Source organism: Homarus americanus, unplaced genomic scaffold, assembly GCF_018991925.1.
Source record: "Homarus americanus isolate GMGI-L3 unplaced genomic scaffold, GMGI_Hamer_2.0 scaffold46583, whole genome shotgun sequence".
Classification (NCBI taxonomy): domain Eukaryota; kingdom Metazoa; phylum Arthropoda; class Malacostraca; order Decapoda; family Nephropidae; genus Homarus; species Homarus americanus.
In genome coordinates this window covers 882805-905993 of record NW_024731675.1, presented here as the reverse complement: position 1 = coordinate 905993, position 23189 = coordinate 882805, and the positions used below count along the sequence as shown (strand labels likewise).

Sequence of the window (23189 nt, the reverse complement as noted above, 5' to 3'; positions counted from 1 at the left end):
ATTTCACAAGAACAAGATGTAAAATTAATCCCAAATTGCCTTTTTTTTCTTCTTCATTTTATACACATATGAAAGTACGTATTACTAATTTGATTTTCATTATGGCAGTGTGTATGAACAGTGTATATATATATAAAAACATTCAGTATATACATTCTCTAACCTATGCTAAATGCCATCATAGGTACAGTTTATCAATATTTGTAATGGATGATGATCATTATATTACCTGGTTATACACAATACAGTACTACTATATAATGTACAGTGTATACTCATCATACACCGTACTTATACACACTTGAGGTTGTACTTGAAATTTGTTCTTCACAACTAATAAACACAAAAAGGCTTCATAAAACACCTATTACATTCTCACACACAACTGTCATGTGAACTTATTAATATTTGATCTAATATTAATAAAAAAAATCTGAGAACATTATCTAGGCAAACAAAATTTTTCAAGCATGGTGTAACCTGCACTACAGTATGTTGTGTAGTGAACATTACCAGAGACTTGAGAAGGCATCACGGACCACAGCAGGAAGAATTAAGAAATAAAATCCTATATCTTTGTTAACAGCTAAATACACACCATTACACAGCCTCAAAATAAGTGAAATAATTTAGTAATGTTATAATACAGCCACAAATGCAGTTAGATATACTGTATAGCAATAAGAGGACCTATCATAGATGCAGAGAGCCTTATGCTCCCCTACCGTTCCTAACACACAACCCAATTTCTTAATAGTAATACAAAAAATCAATAAATGCTTCATATAAGAAATAAAATCCATTATTATATTGCACAGATAAAAGTTTAAGAGATTATAGGTATTAAAGATCTTATATAATAAATAACAATAAATGCATTAAATTATAGCAACAAGCTATTTACTGTACTGCACTTTCCCCCTTATTGGTTTACCTTATCTATACATTCTTCTCTCAACATTCTGGGCATTATACTCCTCAATACATACACATACATAATAATGGTAAATAATGATTGTCCCTCATGTAACGAGGATGGCCGGCCCAAAGGCCACCTAGGCGTGAATTTGTTTAAGGTGTAGAAGCTGTCGCCAACACAACAACCACACCCTAAGTTAACGAGCTGTATGACCCAGTGTTTAAGGTGTAGAAGCTGTCGCCAACACAACCACCACACCCGAGTTAACAAGCTGCATGACCCAGTGTTAAAGGTGTAGAAGCTGTCACCAACACCCTAAGTTAACGAGCTGCATGACCCAGTGTTTAAGGTGTAGAAGCTGTCACCAACACAACAACCACACCCTGAGTTAACAAGCTGTATGACCCAGTGTCAAGGAATAGTCCGAGAAGACCGGACAACTCGCCAACTGCACTGGCTAACCATTACCCAGGAACACAATCAGCAAATCGATTAACATCCAGGTCCCCAATTACTGCTGGGTAGACAGAGGCAAATGGCGTAAAGAAACTTGACCATAGTTTCACCCTGCCCGGGGACCGAACACACCCACATATTCTCCCCCCAAAGCCTTTACACATTCATACACATTCTTAGTGCATCATGGTTGGGTTAGGTTAAGGCACGATGGTTAACTTAATGAATAATTGTTTAGGTTACTGTATGATGGTTAGATTAGGTTAGGTTAGGTTAGGTTAGGTTAGATTAGGTTAGGTTAGATTAGGTTAGGTTAGGTTAGATTAGGTTAGGTTAGATTAGAGTATGGTGGTTTAGCTGTCATGTACAGTAAGTTCTCGTCTCTTTGCACTTAAATAAAAGAATGAAAATGTACAATAGGAATAACAAAAAATCATCCTTGAGAACGTGTACGATGATTACTGAATAAATATACGACTAATGAATAACAAATAAACGGCTCAACAATGACGATTTAATTACAAACACATCGATGTAATTTTTGTATTTGTTTCACACTAAATGAGATCTGTCGCAGTGTGTGTGTGTGTGTATGTGTCCATTATATCGAGGATCCGTCAGTGAAACCCCCATCAAATGCATTATATAGAGGTTTCACTACATCACAAATATATTCAAATAACAATAATGAAAGACAAAAATGTTCACAGTCTTTCTCAAACACCAAAGACATATTGCACATTTAACAGATCACACTGAGATACCTACACTGAGACACATCTGAGTACACTACATCAGATCCTTAGTTCCTCGTTCGGGTAGATGCGTGTGAGGTAAACAGCGACATATTCAATCATCATCAACATTATGGAAAAATATGGGGTTTTTTTAAGTTGGGTTTTTTAACATATTTTCCTCTTATGAGTCTGTTAGGCAGGTCAGGTGCTGGTCCCATTTATTAACATTAACCTACAGTTGGCTTGTTAGGTTAGGTTAGGTTAGGGGAGGTTTAGATTGAGGAAGGTAGAGGAGATTAAGTTAGGGTAGGAGAGGTTAGGTTAGGTTAGGTTAGGGGAGGTTTAGATTGAGGAAGGTAGAGGAGATTAAGTTAGGGTAGGAGAGGTTAGGTTGGGTTAGGTTAGGTTAGACTCCACAAGCACCTCAGCACACTTGTCCTTCAACTATTCACACTGAGGACACACAGAATATCTCTCCCATCATACTGTACTACACACTACAGTACCTACATATTCCCCTACAGTACACACACACACTTTTCAATTCTGTAGCAAATATGATTTTGATTACTAATACTGAATATAACTACAGTACTGTATTAAATATATATACATTTATACCCTACAGTAAATTTTGTGCAATACACAATTATAAAAATGATAAATAACTTAGTGAAATACAGAACAACTTTTGTATTTTTTCTTAATTCTATAATAAAACCTCAATTTAACCAACTATATGGAGAGAAAAGTCCATTATATCGAGGTTTCACTGAACTGTACTAATAATTACAGTTGATTTCTGTAACATCAAAGTCAACAACAACAGCGATGTAACGAGTAAACCTGAGATCTTTAATAAAGGTTGATTTTTTTTTAAACTGTTTATTTCTTCAACAATGGATCACCAACATATCCAACTGAGTCCGCAATTATAAGGTGTAAGGAATAGTATTGTTTACACTCACAGTATTGGTATCTGGTTCGTAAATACTGTTCACCAATCAGCTTCTTAGATACTGTTCACCAATCAGCTCTCACAGGTTGCCTTCTTAGCAGCCATCATCACTCACAGAATGTAATTGGTTGGTGGTATATGACATAATAATAGTAATAACAATAATAATAAAGAACCATAAAGAAATACAAAAATGAAAAAGATCAAGAGTGAGAAACAATATATGTATGTTGTGTTGTCAATTGTCAGGGAAACATTTCAGACCCTGTGTGTAAATGAGGCAGAAAGTCAGATCATCAACCTGGTCACATATGGCAGCAGGGTCTACCATTACACAACACATTATGCTTCCAATATCTTCCCAGGCGGTAGTACCTCTCTGTTTGGTAGCTGCCTACTACCTACTGCCTACCACATCCAACCAATGAGAACAAAGACACACACACACTGCCCTGGCTTGTCCTTAGTGAAGCCTGGACTCGCTTTAATTTCTTGCGTGTGATGCCTCCTTCTCTGATGCCTGAGTCCCTACCCTTATGTGATGCCCAACTCCCGTCCTACACAAGGGATGGTGCAGGCACGTCCAGACTGTCATCATCAGCACATAGACACCTTCACCGCCACCACTATAACTCGCCACTGAGACTACAGATAAAACCTTTACTGATTTAAACAGTCGTGGATCACCTGAAGATTATAGCCCTCCCCCCATCCCAAAAATACTCACCTGAATTCACCTCCCTCACCTTAACCACTATGAAACTATCTGAGGAGAAGGTAGGGGGTGTGGTAATCTTCAGGCGAGATATAGATTAAAACTATAAACAGTCTCGTGGCGTAAACTACATCGTTACGCCCGGCGAGTGGACGACGGACTCAACATGGCGGTGAGGGAGTTAAGCAGACAATTAATTTCAGAAAAACACACGTGAGATATTCCTCCTCCCAAGAGCGCCTCGTGCGTATAAAAGAATCTATCACACTGAATCAGAATCGTCTTTCTTTCTCCTCTTTCCCTCGTATTTCTTCTTATTAACGAAACTCTCAATCCTCAGTAATGGCTTCAACAACTGGGGGTCTGAGTCATGTACCTGGAAAACAGAGATATGAATAATAAACTTTTATATAATACTGTAGTGAATAACATGTAGACTACTCATAATACTACCATCATCAGTACTACCAACACTACTACTACCATCATCAGTACTACCAACACTACTACTACCACCATCAGCACTACCACCACCACAACCCTTTGATGCATAATAAAGTGTTATTTTGAGTGTATGTGGGTGTAATAACCGGCAACCGTGCGTTAACCCGTACCTGTAAATACTTCCGCACGTCGTTGATTTTCTGAAGTGTCTCCTGATTGGACGGAACGGACAGCTGTCTCTTGAAGGACCTCGACTCCCTCATTTCGTCGTCCTCGTACTCCTTAAAGGTCGTGCTACTTTGGGAGTGGCATATAACCCTCCCTTGTTGCTCTGTCCCGGGCTCCTCCTTCCCCCACGAGGTAGAGTAAACATTGGGGTTTTGACCGTGAGTTTCCCCCTCGGCGCCGGGGTACAGTGCCGCCGCCGCCGCCCCCCCCACCGCACCGGCTACCAGTCCCACGTTGTCCACCGAGTCATATGAACCTTCCACCGGGCTCTCCAGTTCAGCTTCAGAGATGTGAAGAAAAACATTCCTGAAATATTGTAAGAATTATGTTGAATAATTACCTGAAGCATCATGGGAACTATGTTGAATAATTACCTGAAGCATCATGGGAACTATGTTGAATAATTACCTGAAACACCATAGGTTATTTTACTCAATGATGTAACACTTAATGCTAACATAACCTACACTCATGCCCCCTGAACAAGTAGCACTAGATGGTTAATGTTCAGGTGAAATAAACTAAGGTGTCTAATGTTCAGGTGATTCAGACTCTCCTTCCCCACACACACACACCATACAGTACACAGGCTTCAAAATAGGTAAAAAGATACCCTGTATGTCTAAAAATAGTGTGAATTACGTAACATACCCGGAGCCATTGTGTACGGGGCTTTCAAAGGGGTCGGGCGTTGTTCCCCTCGACCCCTGCACGTGCTCGCTGAACGAAAAGTTGAAGTGCTCGTTGTGGTTGAGGTACGCAGGCTGGTGGTGGTGGAGGCTGGTGGGGTCAGGCAGGGAGATGCGTCTATGGGTACGAGTGGCACTCAGGCTACGTACTCGGGGGTGAAGAGCCGCATTTTGAGGGCATAAGTCCAGGGGGTCTAGTTCATCCAGGCTTCTCTCGGAGGCATTGCTCGCTCCGCTCAAGTTTCTCCGTCGATTCTGATAAAAATAATTATCGATGGTGGGGGGTTCGGGCGTACTCCCCCGCGGCCTGTACCTCGTCTTCACGCGACGGCGATACGTTGGAGAGAGAGTCACGGGCGACATAGTTCCATCCAGACTACCGGTGGACTCTGACAAAACCCTGGATAACGCGTGCATGTTTGAGAGTCCCCTGAAAGATGTGATAGACATCATTAATTAACGCTGCACCTCAATAACACGTTAAAAATGTTATAATGAAATATTTCGTCGTTTAGATCTTCAAAGAATACAGTAATCGGTTTCATACACCGCACAATATATCAAACACCAAGAGTCACTACCAAGCGATCAAGTATAATATACAGTCACCATTATACAGCACAGCCAACTCTCCCTAAATAAAAGAGAGAGAAAACATATTGCAATATTAATCAAGTTAATTTATTAGTCGCTAAAAAATGTGAAAAAATTTGCTGTAACGCTTCAAGTTTGGTTTAGTCTTGTAAGGTGAGTCATGGGTCATGTACGGTGGGTCGTTTTATTCAGGCGAGGCGACCACAACATACAGTATTACCGAAGATGACGGAGAAATTACCACACACAACAACCATAAATATTGGTGTTGACGATTAACTTGTTTGTATAGCAACTGGCTTTCCGTACATGAATATTAAACCAACTTTCCTCGCGTCTCAATTCCTGTTATCTTTTTTAATATTTTACAATTCCTTCGCCTGAAAAAACAGAATGATAATTTTCCTACAGTGCCTGACCTATGACGCACCTGTACAATAGTGTCACAATTAGTCCGTCTTACCTGCAATTAATAGGATGTTAGTAGATAGCTGTAATAATTCTTGACAATATTAGCTAGCAAGGAAGCCACAATTGTACCAGGCGCGTTGTCTTCAAACCCCCAGTCACCTATGTTGGTCAGTAGCATTTGTCAATATTTTTTCTTCGGAAGCAAAGCAAAGAATCCAAGGAGCAGCGTGAAAAGGTTTATTTGATGAGACAGTAAATATTACACAGAGCCTCACTCATGTTACAGTACGAAGATTGGTTGTGAGACTCAATAGGTTCAACCTGTCCTTAACCTAACTTAACCTGACCTAACCTAACCTACCTTAACCTAATGTATCATAATCTAAACTAATTCTTTTAATTTTTGTTATATGCACAACAGTACTTGAAGCGTGTAAAAGTTACCTCATGGAAAGTAAGAACTCCAGATTATTTCACCTAATGATTAAACACCTGAATGAAAACCTAACCTAACTCCTTCACTACGGGGCTGACACTTTTGATATTTCATTTAAGTAACGGCAGACAATTTTATTCCAGCAGAGAGAGAGAGAGAGAGAGAGAGAGAGAGAGAGAGAGAGAGAGAGAGAGAGAGAGAGAGAGCCCTGTGTGTCTAATCATCAGGTGAAATATATAAGGGTTCCTACTCTTCAAGAGATCCAGGAGTACCTAACATAATATTGTCCTTGATCTAAATTCTATATCACTACTGTATAAGCATTATGAGATACTGTAACATGTATTAACACATATTAGTACAGTACTGTAATATGAACCCAAGCATATTTCAACTGTGTACTGTTGAAAAGTAGGATTACATGATGATTAGGCACCCCAACTTATGTTACCTGATGATTGAATGTTCCAGTGGGTGATTAAAGGTCACTGGATTTTGTACGAGTAATGGTGTGTGGAGACTGATCACTGGACCTGAATTATCAACTTGGTAAACACTGTAATACATCTGGCATCATATGAGTTTAAACCACGTGACTGTGGGATCTACGAGGGCCTGAGGGTATGAGATCAAGTTATGAAAGTTGTAGAAAAAGTGGTGGTGAAATTAGTAAGGGAGAGAATGGACATAAACAAAATGGAGTTTGGGGACTACAGAGGCAGTAATTATGGCCAGGTAACTACAAGGGTAATGTCTCGGGAAGGAGAGAAAATATTGCTAAGTTTTTGTGGACTTGAAGAAGGTATTTGATAGGTTACCATGTGAGGTGGTCAAGTGGACAGTTAAAAGACTTGGGGTCGAGGAGAGTCTTGTTGGAGTAGTTATTATGACATTATATGAAGGCTCAAAACCTGCTGTGAGAATAAATGGTGAGGTGAAAGTGGGGGTTTATTGAGCCCCTTTTGTTTATCATGGTGCTGGAGGCAACATTATGGAACTTTAAGAACTGGAGTTGTTGTATGTTGATGACTTAGTGGTGACAGCAGATAGTAATGTAGAGACACTGGAGACATTAAAGTAATGGAGGATGGTACAGAAGCAATGTGTAATGTTGTGTGACAGTGAAACATAAGCAGTTAAAGAGGATGATGTACACAGACTTGAACAAGCTGAAATGAGAACAGTGAGGTGGATGTGTGATGTAACACAGTGAGAGGAAGTCCTGTTGAGAGTGGCTGAGTACTGAGAGTGTTGGTGAAGCTCTGAGTAGAGGCAGACTGAGATGGTTGAGGCAAGTGGAGAGAGAATGGAGGAGACTAACTGGCTCAAGAGAAGAAGTAGGAGAGCCAGGGGCAGGTCAACAAGTACAGGGGAGAGGTTGTAAGAAGAGTTAGGAGCCTGACAAGAGAGACTACAAGAGCCATGAAGAGCTGCCATCAGGTAACCTCAGCTAACACACACAACCTTGGACAATGGCTGGAAAAACACTGATGACGATGATGATGATATATTCACTTAACTACTAGTAACAGAAATAACTTGAATATTGATCAGATCTTCATAGAGAAAGTTTAATTATGAACTATACATGAAAAGAAAACCACAATATGTAATACTGTATATGTGTATCTAGAATATCTCATACAAATTAGTTAAAATATAAGGTGTTTTGAGTGTATGATGTTAGGAGAGAGTTACTGAGGGGTGGAAGAATTTGATGAAGGGAAGTTATGTGATCTATTAAATAAAATAAGGGGTAGGAGAAGGAGTTGTGCTGTATGAGGTGCTTCAGAGGCCACCCACCATACTGTTCCAAGGACTATAGAGAGAGATAAGAAAGAGGCTACCTTAAACACTGTATAAACTGTGATGCCAAACAGTGGTGCCATCTATTGAGGTTCCAGTTTACAAATGTCCGATACTTCCACGTACACCCGGTAAAGGATTATTCTGCACCTTCATGGGGGTAATACAGTACGACACACCGGACCATGAAATCTGATAACACTAATCAAGGCTTCTGTCCCAGTGATCGTCTCAGAGCCAAGGGTGTAGAACAGTCTTTAGTGAGTGTACATGTTGTTGATAGATACTTCAGGATAGTTAATCACATGTACTGTTCTGTATACTGTACCACAATACAGGTACAGTATACATTTTAAGGTACAGTACATAATGCATTTATCACCTGTGTTCCATACTTTGGGGAAATAAGTTTATCATAGCTAATTAAGAATGCATCAAAGTCACTCCCCAATTAGTAAATAAGAGACCAAAAGGCAATAAAACTCCCAGGATAACCTCAACCACACCCAAGCAACACACAAGCCATGGCTACAACTTTTATTTCAGAGTCAGCACAAGTTCCACCACTCAACATGTTATATTAGCCACACATACACACACAGAGGAAGATGCTTTGCTGTGATTTATATACAGGTATTAATATTCCATGCTATAGAGTATAAGAATAGGCACACAGTCTATATATTGTTTAAACAAAGGTATTTTTAGTTATCACCTGAACCCCTTTTTCCAATAGACACCGATGATGACATATTACTTGATTTACAGTAATTCATCCATATACACAATGTAATCTCTATTTAACAGATACGGTGAGAAAAATCCTTTATATCGAAGGTCCGTTAGATGTAAAACCCCCATCTAGCGGAATATATATAGAGAGAAGTTGGATATATGGACGTTTCACCGTACTGTACTGTATTATAATTATCTAAATTATTAACAATAGTGAGATCAAGAGTTTTCTGACTTAATGATAAAATCCAGAGAGAAAATACTGAGTGTTTGTCATGTAAATTTAATCCTACAACAGGTGTTCCTCCCTGGATGTCTCACTGTCCAACTCACCCCATAACAAATTTATGATGCATATTGATATTTTCTATACATGGTAATATTTATGACCACAAATACTACCACTAGAATAATTTAAAGGTTCAATTGAAATACATTAAAATGGTTATAATTTTAAATACAGTATAAAAGATAAGGTCAAGAGGACTGTATCATTATATGTAAGGTTAAATTAGATTAAAATTATACAGTACAGTTACTTAATACATCATGCTGGGTAATACATCAAGCTGGGTAACACACATCAAGCTGGGTAATAAATCTAGCTGGGTAAATGAACAATGAAAAGATAAGATGCACAAAGCCTGGATAAAATAATTTGTCGAATTACTACTGAAAAAAAATACGAAGAGGAAGAAGACTAAAATAAAATGAAAGATACATAGGAAGTGAAGGGGATAAAATTGTGTGTGTGTGTTGGGAAGACTTACTCCATATTTCCCTGGTTAGAAAATCATGCAAGGGTCAATAATGTACCCAAGGTGGAAACAGTGAGACTATGTATAATTTTAAGCTCTATGTATCACCTGAAGATTAGACACCCTCCAAGTCCCCCCCTGAAGATTAGGCTCCTAGATAGTTTCAAGGTGTTTAAATTTAAGGCTGGTTATGCTGAGGGTCTAATCTTCAGGTGAGCCATATTGAGTAAAACACAAACAAACTCCACCACACCCCTGAGCATCACTCGTCATAGCAACACCAATAACCCCTCAAAATTAAATTAACACCCGTCCCCAAAAGATCGTAAAAAGAAGAGGTAATATATCACACGTGTTTGTAAGATCGTATCGGAGGTAATGTTGATCTTACACGTTGGTCGAGTATAGGTGATGGGTTACAGGGAGAACATGGGTGAGAGTGGAAACAACACACACACCAAAGGTACAGTACTACAACATCTTAAAACACTCACTGTATAAAAATAACACTGATCTTTCTATATAATTCCACTTAATATAGATTGAAAGACGATGAAAATACTGTACTACACTAGTTTTACAAAAGGTCACATAGCATTATCTGGTGAGCGAGGAACTGTAAACACCTCTTATGTATTATTACGTTGTGTTACACCAGGCGTAGGGGAGACACTCGCAGTATGTGGTGTGATAATGGCTGTTTCAACCTCCTAATTACCTGTTGGTCTTGATAATCTTTTGTTACCTTAGAGTAATGCAGAATAGGTTTATAAACTAACCTAACTTAATCTTAGTAACTATTAAACTGTACCTTACCTAACTGGACTTTAAGCTGACCTAACTTAATTGTAGCTGACCTAACTCAACCTAAACTATTTCAACCTAACTTAACCTACCCTAACCTAACCTACTTCCATAAATGATACAGTGAAATCTCTATTCAACAGACTACCTGTATATAGAGAGGAAAGTTCATTATATCGAGGGTCCGGTAGATTTAAAACCTCCATCTAACGAACTATACAGAGGTGGAAAGTTCGTTATATCGAGGGTCTACTAGATATACAGTACCCCTATAAAACGAACTATATAGAGAGAAGTTCACTATATCGAGACTCCACTAGATATAATACTCTCAAACGTCAATGGACAAATACTTTCTTCACTAATTAAAACATTACCTTATAAAAATCTACGCCCCATGTTAACCCCGTGCTTAAGTTACGTCTGTAGTGCGTCAGTTTGGCTGTGATTGGTCAGTCCTGTGTTGTGTTTGGGTGGTAACTGTAGTGTAGTCTTGAAACACACTATCTGAGGTATGTTTACGTTGTTAAGAGAGAGAGAGAGAGAGAGAGAGAGAGAGAGAGAGATAAGGAGGTTAACATTGAAGTGAGTAAAGTTATGTTACAATGGCATTCACAGGTGGATGGACTGAGGTAGAGCCATCACCCTACATAAGGTACAGTGTATCCACCTGGCCACTGCTGCCTCTTTACCCTAAATGTTAAAAAAAACTTGTATGTAAAAAAAATCACTCTGGCACTGGGCCGATGAAAGACTGGCACTAGGTGGATGAGAGACTGGCACTGGGCCGCTGAGAGACTGGCACTGGGCCTCTGAGAGACTGGCACTAGTTTGTTATTTGTCATTTAACAAAGTTTATACGGCAGTGTTGAATCACTTCCCGCCTCCCGTCCACTGATACTAACGAAACTGGTCGTCCATTACTTATCACACAAACTATCACATAACACCATGGAATTAATTATGGCGACAATTCTATAATATTAATCATAAATTGAGATCAAACTAACTATAATTTATATATAAGTATATGTATGTATGTATGGCAGTACTTCAGGGTATACATGACCACTATCCCCTATAAATACATCACAAAGGTCTTCAAGTGCATGCCAAGGGTCCTACATGGTGTTCAGTGGCTCGGGGTTGAAGTAGAAGACTCGATCGAAGGCTCGCTGCACGAACTCGCACGCCTGCTTGCTCCCGTCGTCCGTGTGGTTCCGCCTCACCCTGCGAGAGACCTGCGATGGAACGAAGGAAATTAAATATGAAGCTCCAGTTTGCGATCGAAAGCCGTGAAAGACTAATAGTTTATGGGACGGTTTGGTAAGATTACCACATAAATACGAGTCTCAGAGCTGCCACAGGATAAATCAACACCAATTTTAGTGAGTTGTAATCTAAGCAAACTCAACCTAGTGTAACATAACCCAACCAAACACAAAATAATCTTATCAAACATAATGCAACCTTAACTAACCAAACCCAACCAAATGTAATCAAACAAAACAAAACCAAACCTAACCCAACCCAGCATAACCTAACCAAACCTCATGTCACAGTTCTCTTACCTTCTTCATGAGAGCATCGAGGTCCTCATTACAAGCATGGTTCATGAACACGTGGCAGATGGCCTCCATTAACCAGGACCCCAGTTTAGGATGACGAAACGACACGAAACCTGTAACGACGGGAGAAGCTGACACTTATGACCTAACAACGAGAGAGAGAGAGAGAGAGAGAGCAGAAACCTAGATAACTGATAAAGACAAAACACATAATAACATTAGGTGCCATGAGGATAGATCATGTGTGACAGCCAGCCAAGAGGATAGATCATGTGTGACAGTCCATTACCAAGGGGAGTGGACTATACCATGAGTAGTGCTCAGTGCTGTATTTAGACCTGTGGAGGCCCATAGGCAGCCTCTTTGTGGAGGCCCCCTTCATTATAACTACCCAAGAGGGTGGGGTGGGGAGTGAAGCGAGCCTAAACATCTGGGAGTTCCGGGGGGCGCTGTAAGCCCCCCCCCCCTCTCCCTGGGAAAATTTTGAAATCTGAACACTTCTTTGGAGAATTCTGAAGCCATATGCAGTTATATTGAGGAAATTAGAACATTGAGAAATTTTTAATTAACTGTATATTTATTGACAGTGTACAAATTCCCAACACACACAAAAGTGAGACATGACTGGAGTCATTCATGTGGTTTCAAGTCAACCAGCCCTGATATGTGGAGGCCCCTGGGCAGCTGCCCACTTTGCCCACTCCTGAATCCGGCCCTGACAGTGCTGAAGGTTTATGATGGGGTGATAGTTGTGGCTGATATAATACAGATACAAAGTTAAGTTATACTCCTGGGAACAAGTATCTGTTGCCTTACTGTTTATACTGTACCTACCTACACTGTCTAGGAACATTGGAATTGTATACTACCTACACAGCCTAGGTACAGTAAAACCCACATAATTCAAAATAGGGGCTGTAAACTTTATCAATTGTGAGGTTTTATGGAACATTGTGGATGACATCTTCTCCTGAGCGGGAAAAAACATACAAATAATGGTACTTTTCTGTCACGTAGAGAAAAATAAAAATGAAAGTAATTTTTTCCTTACCTTCAACAGTGGAGTACAGGATACACATGTCTGTATAAGTTGGGTCTCTGTGTATAATAACTTCGCCCTGGTTTGCAGAATCACAAAAGACGGGCATTCCTCGCTTGTTGACAACCCGACGAGGGTTTAGTTCCGCGCCCACGTCTGGTCCCGTACCCCTGCAAGTGGTGAATCGATCATAGCCCCCATAATGCTACGGTGTCTAACTCACAGGGTATTACAAGGAGTCCCTGAGTTACATTTCTGGGCTCTGTTCATAAGTCTATCTGTTCGTTCAGGTTAGGTCACACCACAAACCTACGCACACAAGACAACAATGACAAATACTGTAAATAAAGTGATGTTAAACAATATAATATAACAAATACAATTCTAATTACAGATTGCTGTGATGAACATATAGTAGGCCCCACAAGTTCACAGATGACACCCTGGATGTACCCAAGAATGTCTGCGGAAAGTTTTGAAGTTGCCGGCATTTACACGGCCGGGCCGGGGCAGGCGGGAAGGGGGGGGGGGGGTTCCTGTGGCATCCCGCAAGGTGTCTCTTTTGCCCCACGGAAGCTGGCCCACTCACGCCCCGCTCCATCCGTGCCTTGGTCCGGCCTAAACATTCGTAACCTCGCATGTGTTCTAGTCTGTTCTGGTAACAACTGCTCTGCTCTTGCTTGTGATGGCTCCCAAGCACCCTCAACCACCTTCATCCAGGCGTGGGAAGGAGCCCAAGCAAGTGAAGTGAGAAGAAAAGGTCATGACCCTAGTGGAGAAGATACAACTGCTGGACAAACTTTGGAGTGGCCAAAGCTCTGTCGCGTGTGGCCGGGAGTATGGCATCAACGAGTCAACTGTCCGCTTCATTAAGAAAAAGGAGAAGGAAATTCGTAATGCCGTTGCCCTAAGTGCTCCCTCTTCTGCCAGGGTAGCCACTAATGTGAGGGATACAGCCATGGTGAAGATGGAGAAAGCCCTTAACATCTGGATTGAGGACATTAACCACTGCCACAACTCTCTCAGCCAGAAGTTTATCCGTGACAAGGCCAAGGTCCATGAAGGTGGTGAAGGTGAGGTGAGTGGTGAAGGTGGTGCCAGTGCTAATGGTTCTGGTGATAACCCAAAGAATGGAACTAGTGCCAGTAAGGGCTGGTTTGAGCACTACAACCTGAGGATCACTGGTGAGTCAGCCTCAGCAGATGAAGTAGCAGCTAAGGAGTATCCTGCGATCTTTGCCGAGATTATCCGGGAGAAGGGCTACAAGCCGGGGCAGGTTTTTAATGCTGACGAAACTGGCTTGTGGTGGAAGAAGAAGCCAGCCAGGACATTCATTTCCAGGGAGGAAAGGAGTGCACCGGGCTACAAGGTGGCCAAAGATTGTGTCTCTCTCCTGTTATGTGGCAACGCTGCAGGACACACGATCAAGCCCATGCTGCTGTACCGTGCCAAATGTCCGCGTGTGCACTCAAGAACAAACACGTGCACCTCCTCCCAGTGCTCTACCACCACAACAAGAGAGCCCGGATGACGGCAGTGATGTTCACCGACTGGTTCCATAACTGTTTTGTGAGGGAGGTCAAGGATTACCTGCAGAAGAAAGGCTTGGTGTTTAAGGTCTTTCTTGTGATCAACAACCACCCTGGCCACCCTGAGGCCCTCGAGGTTGACAACAAAAATGTAGAGGTGATCCACTGGACCAGGGAGTCACTGTTGTCTCTAAGGCCAAGTACCTGACCCACACCTTGGAGGAGGACACACAGGATGGTGCCGCGTCTGTGCGGGAAATGTGGAAGAATTTCACCATCGCAGACTGCATCTCCTTCATCAAGCAGTACCATGATGACCTGACATCCCACTGTGTTAACTCCTGCTGGAGGACCTTGTGGCCAGAGGTGGTGAACGACTTCGCTCGCTTCCCCACAGTCGACGAGGACGTGCAGCACATCATCCGGCTTGCTCATCAAGTGGGAGGTGAGGGGTTCAACGACCTTCAGGAGGAAGAGGAACAAGAGGAGCTCCTGGGTCGTGCTGACTGAGCTCGTCGAACAGCAGCCCCACGATGATGAGGAAGGTGAAGTGAATGAGGTGCCCGCCTTAACTGTGACCAGCATCAATAGGGGCTTGCTGCTTGTAGGGAAGTCATCAACTACTTTTTAGGCGTCGATCCCTCCTCTAGCGAGAGATGAGTCAACTTCAAGAGAGCAGCTCCTGACTCTTATAAGGAACACTAAAGGAGCTGAAGCACCAGGTCGCCCAGCCTCCAATCTCCATGTTCTTCTTGCCTTCATCCACTCCAAGCCCTACAGCCTCAGCCTCCTCCTCCCGACTCTGATTCCAACATGGACAACCCACTTCCTGCCGGACCTCCTCCCCTGAAGCAGAGGAGGAGAACTTGTAATCCCCCTGCCCTCACCATCATTATATTCATCAGTGGCAGGGAGGGTAAAATAAGCTCTACATAAACAGCCAGCAAGGAATGGTGAATGTTAATCTATTTCTGTATAACATTTGTTATTTTTTGTTTGTGGGAATATTAATTCATTCCCCCAAGTAATGAAACAGTGTTTTTTTATTATGTTATTGCAGGAAAATGAACGGTTTATATAATTTGTTCATCACTGAGCCCGGACCATTTTCATAGTAGACGACAAAGTATGTTTTTCTCCCATACGTACTGTACACCTGGCTACAGTACTGAACGCCTGGCTACAGTACTGAACGCCTGGCTACAGTACTGTACGCCTGGCTACAGTACTGAACGCCTGGCTACAGTACTGAACGCCTGGCTACAGTACTGTACACCTGGCTACAGTACTGAACGCCTGGCTACAGTACTGAACGCCTGGCTACAGTACTGAACGCCTGGCTACAGTACTGTACGCCTGGCTACAGTACTGTACGCCTGGCTACAGTACTGAACGCCTGGCTACAGTACTGTACACCTGGCTACAGTACTGAACGCCTGGCTACAGTACTGAACGCCTGGCTACAGTACTGAACGCCTGGCTACAGTACTGAACGCCTGGCTACAGTACTGAACGCCTGGCTACAGTACTGTACGCCTGGCTACAGTACTGTACACCTGGCTACAGTACTGAACGCCTGGCTACAGGAGCGGGTAAGGGGAGTGAGTGACTACCAGTTAGTGCGTGGTCTACAGTTGTAACTCTCCTAGCTCCTTGCCATATTTCACTGGATATATCATTATTATTAGTGTTTACTGATATAATAGTGCTTAACAGTGATTAATGATGTCATTGTAGCCAGGTTAGCTCATCATTGTAACCACCAGGCTACTGGGCCAAGCTTTGAGGTGTTATGGTTTTTTCAACTCATATTTTGGGGCAGATACTGTACAGCATACATAACCTTCTTCATTTACATGCACACACCATCCTACATACATAATGTGAAAAAGTATACAGTATTACACCACAATTACCAACATCCTTCATGGTGGGTCGGCCAGATGGCAACTCAACTTCAATAACAAAGCACGGAGTTGACTTGAGGGTAGACTCACATTTTTCTATGTTGCATTTTGTTATCCTGTTTCTTATTACAGTATTTGTGAGAAGATTTCCCCAATATTATTTATTTGTATGCATTTTAATAATACCGTATAGTACTGTAATAATAATAATAATTATAAAATGGTTTATTAACAGCATGGCAGCCAGAAGGCTGAAAACATACAGCTACACGATTGGGGAATGGGTCTCTTGATTGACAAATAATGTAAGTGAGACAAATATGATGTACTTTATAATAATTAAGTGGGGAGAAGGTCATACTACAGGCCATTTCAAAATAGTAACAGGGCAAAAATGTAAGATTGGCTGGTAGTGAATACACTGGTTGATTACAAGTTGTTGATAATTTTTACAATGGTTGGGACTGGGCTGTTCTTATAGCATGTATGTGTCTACACACACATATACTGGGCTGTTCTTATAGCATGTGTGTGTCTACACACACATATACAATACAGGCAAAAGAAATATTTGTTCTAAGGACAAACACATAAAGGGAATATACATTTCTTTGTACATAAGTAAAAAGATAACCCCCCCCCCCCGGTCAGCAAATGTTATTAGCGGTTTTGGCGATTCGCGGCTATTTTGAGAACCTAACCCCCGCGAATTTGGGAGGCTCCCTGTCTTGGGATCCCACTTGGAAGGGGAGCGTTGGTAACCGAGGGAGTGGCCGTATTTATCGCCCCACAAGGCCCGGGCATTAAACTTGTAAGAAAATAGTTATAATGTCTCCTAATTCCTGGACCCCAAGCACTGGACACTACTACCTGTTCCCTCTGACTACATTACTCATCAATAAAATACCTGTACCTTAAAACTAACAATGACACACCTGCAATACTGGAAAATGAATATCTTAGGCTTTCCAATGAGGGCCGGGCACGACTTATTATTGAACACCTCGACCACATCGTTCACCGTCAGGTACTGGTTGTCGGACGTGTAGAAGGACTTGTGGTCGTGTCCGTGGCTCATGACGATCACTACGCACGAATCTACCTGCGACAGTTCCGGCAGAGACTTGAATTCTCTCAACGCCTGTATCGTCTCCTGAAAGCGAGCGAGTGTTAGTGTTTGAGGTGAGGTGACCCCCACAAGACCCTTATCTAACCTAACCCAGTTCCACTCCAGTAGTTTCTGATATACAGTACTCACATATTTGGTCAAATTCATGTGTTGTTTGGGTATCTTATAACCCATTTGTGTAAACAGGAGCGACAGATTCTTGACGTCGGTTTCCGAGCCGATGCGAATGGCGTGTTCGTCATCATGAAAGTTCTTATAGTTGGCCAGGAAGACTAGTCCCCGAGGCATTGTGAGGTTCCTGTACACCTGAGTAGAGACGGTCACAGTGTTAGCCATGGCCAATAACACATTATTATGATTTAAATGGCAGCCATCATCAGTGGTAATTAGGTGTAGGGATGGCAGCCAACATCACCTGAAGATAGCCCCCCCCCCAAGTGCTCACCTCATGATTAGTCCCACAAAGTCCTCACCAGATTAGCCCCTCAAGATTAGACCTACCCCAAGTGCTCACCTGAAGAAACACCCCAGCCCAGCCCAACCAGCCTCAGGTTTTACCACCCTGAAACAACGGCGTCGTCTGTGGTCTGGACTACACCCCTAACCATCCACACACACATACTCACCTCCGAGGGGGACAGGTCACGGCCGCCCACCTCCCTATAGGGTACAACTACTATTTTCAGCGGCAGTTCTGGGTTGTTGTTGTCGGCGCTCCCGTTATCAGAAGCTTGAGGACATCTCTCCAGGTCTAGGGTAGGAGGGCGGGGGAGGGGAGGACAGCGCTGACCGTTGTGGATGTGAGGTAAACGCTGAAGGTCGTCCAGCTCGTCACTTTCTCCGCTGAAAAATAAATACAATGAACAAAGATATAAATAAATAATAAACACAATGAGATTTTTTTTAATCCAGTATTTACAAACAGAAACAAACACACACAGAGGCTGACATATATGGTGATATTTTTAACTCGAGTTTGTGTGGGGTGGATGAAGGGAGCATGTGTGGGGTGGATGAAGGGAGCATGTGAGGGGTGGATCAAGGGAGCATGTGAGGGGTGGATCAAGGGAGCATGTGTGGGGTGGATCAAGGGAGCATGTGTGGGGTGGATGAAGGGAGCATGGATGTGGGGTGGATCAAGGGAGCATGTGGGGGTGGATCAAGGGAGCATGTGGGGGGTGGATCAAGGGAGCATGTGGGGGTGGATCAAGGGAGCATGTGAGGGTGGATCAAGGGAGCATGTGGGGTGGATCAAGGGAGCATGTGGGGGTGGATCAAGGGAGCATGTGGGGTGGATCAAGGGAGCATGTGTGGGGGTGGATCAAGGGAGCATGTGTGGGGTGGATCAAGGGAGCATGTGGGGTGGATCAAGGGAGCAGAGGGTGGATCAAGGGAGCATGTGAGGGGTGGATCAAGGGAGCATGTATGGGGGTGGACTAAGGAGCATGTGGGGTGAATCAAGGGAGCATGTGTGGGATGGATCAAGGGAGCATGGAGGGTGGAACAAGGGCAGTTTGGGGTGGATCAAGGGAGCATGTGGGGTGGATCAAGGGAGCATGTGGGGTGGATCAAGGAGCATGTGAGGGTGGCTCAAGAGGCAGACTGCTTATCTAGCGTCCTTAGTCTGGCCAACACTACGAGGTTATGATCGGGGGGGAGGGGGGGGGGTGTCACGGGTCGCTCCGGGAGTTTCGCCCCGACGTAAACAAACAAAGAGCCACTCCCCGCCGTCTCTTGAGCTTGGAGTTACCTCATGCTGCCCCTGTGTCTCTCGTAGGTGGGCAGGTCGACCATCTTGACCAGGGGAGCCAGTCCTAGCTTCAGCAGCACCTCCAGGAAGCTCGTGAAGGACCCCGCCTCACACTTCTTCAGGTAATTGAGTAGAGACCGCACCTTCATGGTCTTGGTGGTCTCCTGTCTCTGTAGGTTATAGGTAAAACACTTAGGGGTGTAGATGATAGGTCATTTAAGCTGGGGTAGAACTGTGGTAATCTAAGCTGGGGTAGAACTGTGGTAATCTAAGCTGGGGTAGAACTGTGGTAATCTAAGCTGGGGTAGGACCATGGTAATCTAAGCTGGGGTAGGACCATGGTAATCTAAGCTGGGGTAGAACCATGGTAATCTAAGCTGGGGTAGAACTGTGGTAATCTAAGCTGGGGTAGGACCATGGTAATCTAAGCTGGGGTAGAACTGTGGTAATCTAAGCTGGGATAGAACCATGGTAATCTAAGCTGGGGTAGAACCATGGTAATCTAAGCTGGGGTAGAACCATGGTAATCTAAGCTGGGGTAGAACTGCTGGCACCTCACCCACCTGTAAAGTATCGGCTACTGAGCCAGGTATGACGCCCATTGTTTTCAGTTCGTATATGAGGTCCGCTGTTCTGCCCGCGTCCACCACCTCCCTGGCGATGGTCTCCTGGTGCTGGCCGAGGACCTCTTTATCTCTCTCGTCCATTGTGGATTCCGTTAAACCTCTGTTCAGAAAAGAAAAAGTCAAAATAATTAGTAATGTGGAATTCATATAATTGTGGTCACACGTTACAGTTAATTCATTTCATCTCAGTGGCCTGCAAGAGTGGCCAAAATCCTTCGTCCGTTGACTCATATTGTCTCAACACAATTTTGTATAGAAAGTTTTGAGTGACTGCACTGTATTTTTTTACGACTACCTTACAATGAATCGCAGGTAAACACAACCCACCCCTCACTTATGACACACCCTGTACACCCTCACTTATAACACACCCTGTACACCCTCACTTACGGCACACCCTGTACACCCACACTTACGGCACACCCTGTACACCCTCACTTATGACACACCCTGTACACCCACACTTATGACACACCCTGTACACCCTCACTAACGGCACACCCTGTACACCCTCACTTACGGCATACCCTGTACACACCTGTCACCCTGTACACCCTACACACCCTGTACACCCACACACGGCACATCCTGTACACCCTCATATAGCTGCACACACACACTTCACCCTGTACACCTTACTGCACACCCTGTACACCCTCATGCAAACACCCACCACACTTATGGCACACCCTGTACACCCACACTTACGGCACACCCTGTACACCCTCACTTACGGCACACCCTGTACACCCACACTTATGACACACCCTGTACACCCTCACTTATGACACACCCTGTACACCCACACTTATGGCACACCCTGTACACCCTCACTTATGGCACACCCTGTACAGTGTACACTCTCAATTATGACACACCCTGTACACCCTCACTTATGGCACACCCTGTACACCCTCACTTGTACTGGCTCTCTGTTACACACTGGTGACAAGTACTGGACATGTACTGGCTCCTGAATGTACCTGAACCTGCTCCAGTGTTGGTCAAGTCTGGTCTTGAAACAGCTCACACTCGGTGCCGTCACAACACTCTCTGGTCGGTTGTTCCAACAGTTCACAATTCTCACTCCCAAAAAGTTTGCCCTCACAGTTTTCTGGACTTGTGGCTTCTTCAATCTTGAGCTGTGACCCCTTGTGGGGCGAGCGTCCGCCAGCTCCAGGTCAGGACACTCAACTGAGTAGTGCCCCCTGAGATGTTTATACACCTCAACTAGGTCCCCCCTTGCCCGTCTGTAGTATAAGCTAGGCAAGTTCAGGCGCTCCAATCTCTCAGGGTAGCTGAGGTGCCGAAGTGCAGGCACCAGTCTGGAGGCCCTCCTTTGAACATTTTCAACCAACTGACAGTCCCTTGAGGCAGAGGTGAGCAGGCACAGGGGCCAGGGCTTCAGCACACTCCCTCAGAACACGGGTATTACGTCCGGTCCATGCGCCTTACTCACAGTCTACCCAGATAACACATTTCCTCTCCACCAACAAAACATCCTGTATTCATATTATCAGATAACATGAAGATTATGCAACCCAGTTCATTTACTGACATGTTTATACACAACACCACAATGCTAACCTACCATAACTTAACCTTACCTTATGTAACCTACCATGACTTAACCCCAGAGGTAACATGAGGGTATTTAACAATCAGGTGAAATAAATGAGTAAGTAATCTTGCCACAATTCAATACATTACAAGTACCGGGGCTTACTTCACAACGGAGATAACACGGAAAATATCTCGCAACTGGTGCATGTCTGGACAACTAAACGCACGTATAGATACACATACTGTACACATAACTATACGCACAGATAGATACACGTACTGTACACACAACTAAACGCACATATAGATACACGTACTGTACACACAACTATACGCAGATAGATACATGTACACACAACTATACGCACAGATAGATACATGTACACACAACTATACGCACAGATAGATACATAAATGTGATATTTATAAAATATAATTACTGCATATTAAATACTGTACTGTAATATTATTATGTTCTTGTCTGTAAGTATCATTTTAGTTTATTTCATCATAAACCACCATGTTATATTATGTTGTTTACTCTTTGAATTGTTACAACATTTACTTTTGTGTTATTTCAGATATGTAGTGAAATGATTCAGGTACAGCTTGGATGTCGCAACCAAGTGTTTTATTTACCACGATACGTGTTACTGCTTATCTGAGCGAGCTTCCTCTCTCTCTCTGCCTTATCACACACCAACATCCACCCTTTCTGAGTACTGTACTGTGTTGCACTCCCACAATAGCCCATCCACACATGAAGATTAGGCACCCCAGCTTATTTAACCTGATGATTAATAATGTAGTGTTACCTTCAGCGTTGACAAGTTTTTGAGTGTACATAAACTACAATATCAGTCCCCCTGATGGCCAAAAAACACACTAGACTGAAATGAAGAACTTAAATGATAACCTCAATACAATATTCCTGTTTTAAAATATATATTTCATACTTGTGAATAATTTTTGAAAGATCAGATCAACAGAGATAAACCAGCATTTTTCTACTCTGATAACTGCATCTGTTATAAGGTAGGGTTATATATGCCTGCCTTCATGTGCCATGTACATTACGGTTGATTAAAACATCACATCATAAAAGTATGTCTCATTTTATAAGGAGTGGGTCATTGAGCCCTGCCAAGCCTTATTTTGTTCCTGTTCGGACAGTTGATCTTTTTGTTACTTTGTTATGAACTTTATTATCCATTGTTAGTTTAATAAGAACATAAGAAAATAAGGAGTCTGCAATAGGCCGGTTGGCAGCTTCTGTTGAGAGTTACTACCACTCTCTATCATCCATGAATCTATCCAGCCTCCTTTTAAAACTTTCCAGCATTCCAGCACTTACTACTAAGTTGCTAAGCTTGTTCCACTCGTCCACC

General features: G+C 42.9%; 1 protein-coding gene across 1 annotated transcript; it reads right to left on the bottom strand.

Annotated features, from left to right (window-relative positions):
- Nucleotides 1-3443: 3443 nt before the first annotated feature.
- Nucleotides 3444-21277, bottom strand: LOC121867711 (caspase-2-like). The gene is made up of 12 exons (XM_042367746.1): nucleotides 21222-21277; nucleotides 20176-20338; nucleotides 19613-19782; nucleotides 18489-18705; nucleotides 17992-18168; nucleotides 17669-17886; nucleotides 13310-13467; nucleotides 12262-12371; nucleotides 11816-11931; nucleotides 5109-5576; nucleotides 4400-4763; nucleotides 3444-4161 (listed from the first exon to the last, which is right to left on the bottom strand). The coding sequence occupies exons 2-12, from the start codon at nucleotides 20317-20319 to the stop codon at nucleotides 4048-4050; spliced, it is 2256 nt and encodes a 751-aa protein (XP_042223680.1). The 5' UTR covers nucleotides 20320-20338; nucleotides 21222-21277; the 3' UTR covers nucleotides 3444-4047.
- Between the last annotated feature and the right edge of the window lie 1912 nt (nucleotides 21278-23189).